The following is a 7,146-nucleotide window of genomic DNA, read 5'->3' as shown; positions in this document are numbered from 1 at the left end:
AACAAAAGCCAAAGGTCACCCCCCTCCTCGCCTGATTCCTATGTGAATAACTTGGATGCTCCTGATCCTCTGATGTTAGGAGTTGCCCAGGGACTTCCTGCTAGCGCCTCACATCTGTTTTCTACCTTTCTGCATTAACGCTGCGGATGCTACTTGAAAAATTATTTAAATACAATTTGATTGAACATTCCGCTGACTTAGATTTTACGACAATGACATGTCCAATTCTTCGTATCTTCTAGCTAGACAGGATAGCAATGGACATGATTTCACTCATGTTTAAGTCTGTAGTCATTTCTAATTGGAGTGGGATTCATGGAGTACAGAGAAGTCCTGCAAAATGTTCTTATGTCTCTGTATGGAAAGAAACACTGCTTTTCATGACTAATTTGGATCGAGTGGAATGATGAAGTGAATCATATTGACTTTTTGGCAGTGTATGTATGAACTGGTATTGGTTTGATTAGCCTTAGTGTTTCCCTGCTTCCTACGTGTGCCACTGTGCTGGGCATCTCTGGCGGCTGAGTGGAAGGGACATGATGGATTGAGCTGGTGCGCTGTGCTTTTTAATTATTATTAGTTTTTAAATTCCGCGTCGGACACCATCAGGTGTAGGGGTTGCATTAAATACGGAAGACACATTTTCGATTGAAAGCAATTGTACAATTGACTAGGTGTTTTTATTTTTTAACTTTTATTTAACTAGGCAACTCAAATTCTTATTTACAATGACGGCCTAGGAACAGTGGGTTAACTGCCTTGTTCAGAGGCAGATTTTTTTTTATTTTTTATTTTACCTTGTCAGCTCTGGGATTCGATCCACCAACCTTTCGGTTACTGGCCTAACGCTCTACCCACTAGGCTACCTGCCGCCTCTCGGAGCAGTGTTTATTAACTCCAAATGTTATCGAATCAAAGTTTATTGGTTGTGTACACAGATTTGCAGATATTGCAGGTGCAGTCAATGCTTGTGTTTGTAGCTCAAACAGTGGAGAAATATCTAGAAATACAATAATACACACAATCCAAAAAAGTAGCTAGAAACAGGGCAACCGTGTCTGTCGGCACCATCTTGTCCATTTATATTGCTACGGTAGCAAAGCAAAACACATATTCAACCTCAAGACATGGCATTTCATGGACATTTAGCTAGTTCGCTGTTGCTAATTTGTCCTGGGAGATGAACATTGGTTTGTTATTTTACCTGAAATGCAGATGGTCCTTTTTTCTTCTTTTTTTTGGTTGCTGGATCTTTGTAGAATTTTTTTTGTTTTGTTGTTGTTATACATTACCGACACCAACTAGTGTGGATCTCGTTCATCTTTCAATCACCCACGTGGGTATATGCTCGTAAAACCAATGAGGGGATGGGGGAAAGGGCGGGACTTGACGCAGTGCGTCAAGCGTATAAAATAGAACCAAGAAATGATTGAATGACATGTATGTGTACATTTATTTAGAAAAACGGCCAGTTTGGTCGGTATGTAAGGGGCTTAATGTAGTGTCTGATTACAGCTAGCGACTCTACTTGGATTACATTTTAAAGATGCACTATACCGAAATCGCTCCGCCAGGTTGCTAAAATTCTAATACTTGGCTTAATTTCAGTTTGTGACAAAACCAGCAAGGATAGTGCAGAGAATCATTGTACCATCAAACCGCAGTGAAATATTTTCCATAACCAAAAATATAGTATTTTCAGCTGTTGGAAGCTGGTGTACAAAAGTAAAAGACGTAAAAACTCAACTTTTTAAAATGGGAATCATAGAAAAGTGCACGTAGAACTGACCTACCACTCCTTAGACTTCCTTTCAATGAGAATGGCATATCTGTAACACACATTTCTATGTGAAATGTGCAGTTGGTTTGACACTACTAGTTTAAATTGGTTTTAAAATGAAGACGGCCTGTTTTTGGTTTTGAAGGACTATGGTTTGAGCAGTAGCACAACCGTAATAATGTGTACAACGTGTTCAGTGTCCGGCAAAAGGGATCCATATTCCTCTGGGCTTTCTTTCTTAAGCCGCTTGATAATTATCACGTCCTCCTGGCCTCTTCACGCCATCAAACCGATGAGGTTTTCTCTGAGAAACAGAAAGGACCTCTTTTGAATTGCAGGGACGCGTCATATTTTCTGGTTGAGCTGCGCTATTTTGACTTTTTTTTTTGTGAGTTAGTGGCATGAGAGTCATGGAGAGGGATTTGCGACGTTGATGATTATGCTTGTTTTTTTGGAAAAGGCTGAGGGGTCTTTTTTTTTTATTATAGAGGATTGGTTTACCGCCTATCGTTTTTTTGGGTGAATGACGATTAAAACCTAACTGACAGACTCTCAATGACCATTACGGAGAATGGAACCTTTCTGGGAAACCTGAAGGCATATGGTAATATCCTCATCGGTTTCACTGTCCGTGCCGTGGCAGTGTTGGTCTTATCCAACTGCCTTTTTACAGCATAGCAGGCTGGATAACACGCTCAATATAATGCTGCTGACCTCATCCCATAGTGGCTGTTTGCCTCTGTCTCGACAGATTCCCTAATTCAAGACATTACCATGGGCTATGCTGTAATACATTTCCAGTGTTGATAATGTAGCACACATTGTAGTGATTTGAGTAAGAAGTGAATGTGAAGTCACCACTACTTCTGATGAAATCCCTCGTTCTCAGGCAGTATTGTTCCTGACCAGTCGTAATTGCGTTCCCTTTTTTTTGGTGACCAAATATGAGTAATACATGTTTAATTTAGCTGACCGGTTTGGCAGGAATTTTCACTGAAAGACACACTGGAACACATTGCACAGGCTACAACAGGCGACTCATTTGCATTGCAGTAACACATTCTCATTTACAGCAACGACCTGGGGAATAGTTACGGGGGGGGGGGTGAATGAGCCAATTGGAAGCTGAGGATGATTAGGTGGATGGAACAAAGCCAGTATCACTTCCTCAAAATAGTCTGAATGAATCCAATGAAATCTGTAATTAATTAGGATTTTTTTTTTTTTTACGAGGATGTTTTAGTCGCTAAATTTTTACATCTAGCTAAGGCCGCGGTTCCCAAACTAGGGGTCGTATGAAAATGGGGTTGCGGGAGAATTTCCAAAATAACGAACGTTTTTATATATCATCGTTGTATCTTAAAATCATTGTAATGTGGTTCATCTTAAAAATGTAAATGAGAAGTATTAAAATCTAAAAGATCAATTCAATCGGTTCCCTTAGATTGTGGGCAAAGGCCGTGACTGTGGCTCTTGAATCGAAATGGTTCAAGTGCGGCCTTTCGAACTGTCTTGTGACCGAGTGCTGCATATAAAGCATTCACAGGTGTTTTGGTTCCTGCCTCGAAGGGAATAAATACCCTGCAGTCTCACTCAGACCATTAAAACTCACAGTACCCTTCGGCAGCTCATATCTGTGTGACGCTGGATTCATCAGTGCTCTCGTCTGCATTAAAACCAAATATCGATTTAGGTGGGATGTGACCGCAAGAGGTGAGGTTCACGCTGTTGACCCCATGCTGACCCCATGCCCCCTCACTTTGAGAAGCTCTGACATGCATCAAACACACCCATCTCATCAGTGGTGGTGAGATGAGACATTGTCAGACTCATTTGCAATTGACTGTCATAGCCCCACATTAAAAGAATGTATCGTTAGTTAAGAAAATCAGAAATACTGTTAGAATGTTTTGTAATTGACTGCCATAGCCCTGGGGGAAAAAAAATAAGAAAAAAAAATGTATATAAAAATGAAACATTGGCCGTTAATTGCATTTTTTAAAAATCTGTGGTTCCGGAAGAATTTTTACATCAAAATGGGTTTGTGGACAACAAAAGTTTGGGAACCCCTGAGCTGAGGTGTTTGATGCACTGTTTCTCTCAAGTATAACCAAAGACAGATCCTCTGGGTAGGTCTCTCACTGTATTCTGCAGTAGGATTGGAAAGAGCTCAATCACCGAAGCTGTGTATCCTGTGTTCGTGAACAACCCTAAATCATGACGAACTCACTTACAAAACTCTGTTTTGGACGAGACTGACTTTATGACCAAAATGATCCTCTTTACACTTTGTAGTCAATTTTGATAGTAGAATAAATGTTTCTGATTTAATATCGATGCCACAGAGGCTGTTTTCTATCAGATGATACGTTGTTTATTGACTTCAGTTGCTCTTTAAAGAACCTAAATTTGTCCCAGAGCCACTTGCTCCACTTTACTCTTAGAATAGAGCCCATTTAAATTCACTTTAAATCTCAAGCGCCTAATGGCAAATGGCCCTTACCCTAACGACACTTTGAGCCTTAAGTAAAGATGAGGTTAGGGTCCAAAATCTACATCCCACCCTGCTCTTACCTCTATTTTCTCACCCCATACTCCTGTTAGGGTGCTATTGAGGGGAGGAGGAGGGGGTTAACTATAATTACGTTGTGTAAATTGTTTAAAGAAACCATCTTGACACAGCTGCAGGCCTGGGAGAGTTTGTTTAAGGTCTTGGTTCAAAATGAACATGTGAAGAGTTTCCTCAAAATGAGACGGTTGGACCTGTGGAAACCAGGGAAATGTGAGGAGGGAAGAAACCCTGGCATTTACATGTAAAACACGATGGTCGAAGGTAGTGGATTGGGAAGGTTAGACCGAAATATTCACTTACACTGGCAGTGTTTAGACTTGAGGTAACATTCTGCCAAATTACACCGTAAGTTGCCATGGGGCACAGTTTTTTTTCTGCCAACGTCCCATCACCTAAATGGTGTTCTTGATCATAATTTTTTAAATATAAAAATCATTATTAACAGTGCCTGTTGGACGGGCGTTATGTTTGAGCGTGCCTGTTCTTTTTCTAAGACTAAAGGATTTTGACAAATGTAGTAGGCTAGTTAAGAGGACAGTCTCCTCCTGCTGTATGTTTTAATTGTCTTGGCTCAATTTTCGCTTCAGTCAGCAAAGAAATAACTATTTATGATAAGCAAGAGATAAAAAAAAAAAAAAATGTTGCTCTAGACCTGTGCCATTATACTTCAAGTCAAAGATTTCAATCTTGCAAAATGGTTAAGCATAAGGTGTTTCTCTTCATACAGCAGCAGCCCCGGATACAATTCATCAAGACTTGAGGAGGTGTCAGACCTATAAATCATTGCCCCTTTTCACACCCCCCCCCTCCCCAAGTTCCCCCCTCCCTCCCCAAGTTCCCCCCCTCCCTCTATCACCGGTTCTGTTGCTGTAATCCCTTTGTTGTGCTGTAGCTTTGAGCCACCTGTCACCTGAACAATTATTCTGTAATGATATTAAAGCCTTGGACTAGGTCCAATTGGATTCATTCCTATGACCCGCAATGTTGACACAACCCCAGTCTCTTCAAAAATGGTCAAAAAAAGTGAATAATGATTTATATTAGTTATAGATGTTGTATTAACCATGTTTACATTGTATCTGTACAAGAGGCAAGACTGCAGACCCTAACAATGAGCGTAAATGAATAACCTATTGACTGTATGTTTGTTTGTGTAACTCTGTTGTTTTTGTCGCACTGCTTTGCTTTATCTTGGCCAGGCCGCAGTTGTAAATGAGAACTTGTTCTCAACTGGCCTACCTGGTTAAATAAAGGTGAAATAAATAAATAAAAGATAACCATGTCTCTTTCTTTCTCGTTCTGTCTGTCTCTATAGGACCCCAGAGCAATGCCCCAGTGTGGTGTCTCTCCTGTCAGAGAGCTACAACCCCCATGTGCGCTGCGGAGCCGCCATGGCCTTGGGCATCTGCTGTGCCGGGACAGGCAACAAGGTAAGTGCCCCTCTTTTCCTTATCCCACCCTACCGCGCTCCCGTCCTCACTTCTCTGTGAACAAGCTGCCAACTTCATTGTTCAGTCCAAAATAAACACTTCTTAATGCAGCCTCGTGATTCTGAGATAATCAAAAGGGTCTATGCAATATTGGGAAAGCTCCTTCTAGCCAGCTCCTCCCAGCTCCGAGCCTGCCCCGACGGCTCCGAGCCTGCCCCGACGGCTCCGAGCCTGCCCCGACGGCTCCGAGTCTGCCACACCATGCGTGTAGCAAAACAAACGGATACCACTGTTTCCTACCTAGGAAGCTGCCCCCCGGAGGAATTTCTAGCAGCTGTTAGTGTCTATCAGACTGAATAAAGTGTCAGGACTCTGAGGAAACCGCTCTGCTAGAAACCAGTCAGTATCTGGTGTGACCACCATTTGCCTCATTCAGTGCGACACACCTCCTTCTCACAGAGTTGGTCAGGCTGTTGATCGTAGCCTAAGGAATGTTGTCCCACTTCTATTCAATGTCTGTGCGAAGTTGCTGGATTTCAGCGGGAACTGAAACACGTTGTCGTACACGTCGATCCAGAGTGTAATAAATGAAATACAATGCCTGAGATACATTTGATATATCGCGCAGTTTGGTTGTCATATTGCCACTGGGCTGTACCCTGTCGGCCAGGCAAGGACATTGTGGTCAGGGATAGAGAGGGGGCGGGGAGGGAGAAGACACTGCTGCCAGGCCCAGAACTGCTTAATGATGTGGACTGGTCACTCTCAGTGCCCGAAGCCCAAACAGTCACAGCCCATTTCACTCGGGCCTTGGTGCCCAGAGGGGAGAACGTTCTAGACCTACACTGGACTGGGCCAGACCAGGACTCCAGTCTTCACACAGCCAGTCCTCCAGTACGTTTAGTTCCGTCCTTTGGTGAGTGGAATGGTGTTGTGGCTGGAGAAGTGGGTCAGCTAGCTATTACATATGGAGCTAATACTCTCTGTCATCATTTATACATCCTGGGGGTTTGGATATTTTTGTTATTGCCCTGTAATTTGGGTTCTTGCTGACTGGTATTGGGTAAAAACATGTTGAGGAAAGCGAGTTGGATTGGAACCTATTTCACGCTCCCTATCCGTCAATACAAAGGTGTCATGAACATTTATGCGACGTGCAATTTTTTGGGTTTTGATGAATTGGGTAGAAAATGCACTCTGCGTGAGAAGCCACTTTTTTAAATTTTATTTACAAGCCTCGTGTAAACATTCAAATGATTTAATTCTTCTGAGTGACTATGCAGTCCTTTTCATGTTTGACATTAGCTATTCTATACATTTCAAATAGGCAAGTAATAGCAGCCGTTTTTTTGTTTGACTCAATC

General features: G+C 42.2%; 1 protein-coding gene across 4 annotated transcripts in view; it reads left to right on the top strand.

Moving 5' to 3' along the window:
* LOC139418408 (proteasome 26S subunit, non-ATPase 1) overlaps positions 1-7,146 on the top strand; it is a 63,342-nt gene that overhangs the window by 34,366 nt on the left and 21,830 nt on the right. For all 4 annotated transcript variants that reach the window (XM_071168025.1, XM_071168105.1, XM_071167938.1 and 1 more), the window contains exon 17: positions 5,668-5,782. In XM_071168025.1, coding sequence (XP_071024126.1) covers positions 5,668-5,782 — 115 coding nt within the window. The remainder of the gene's footprint in view (positions 1-5,667; positions 5,783-7,146) is intronic.

The sequence above is a fragment of the Oncorhynchus clarkii genome, chromosome 1 (genome assembly GCF_045791955.1).
Source record: "Oncorhynchus clarkii lewisi isolate Uvic-CL-2024 chromosome 1, UVic_Ocla_1.0, whole genome shotgun sequence".
NCBI lineage: Eukaryota > Metazoa > Chordata > Actinopteri > Salmoniformes > Salmonidae > Oncorhynchus > Oncorhynchus clarkii.
The sequence above is the reverse complement of the archived record's forward strand: the minus strand, read 5'-3'. Positions and strand labels throughout refer to the sequence as shown.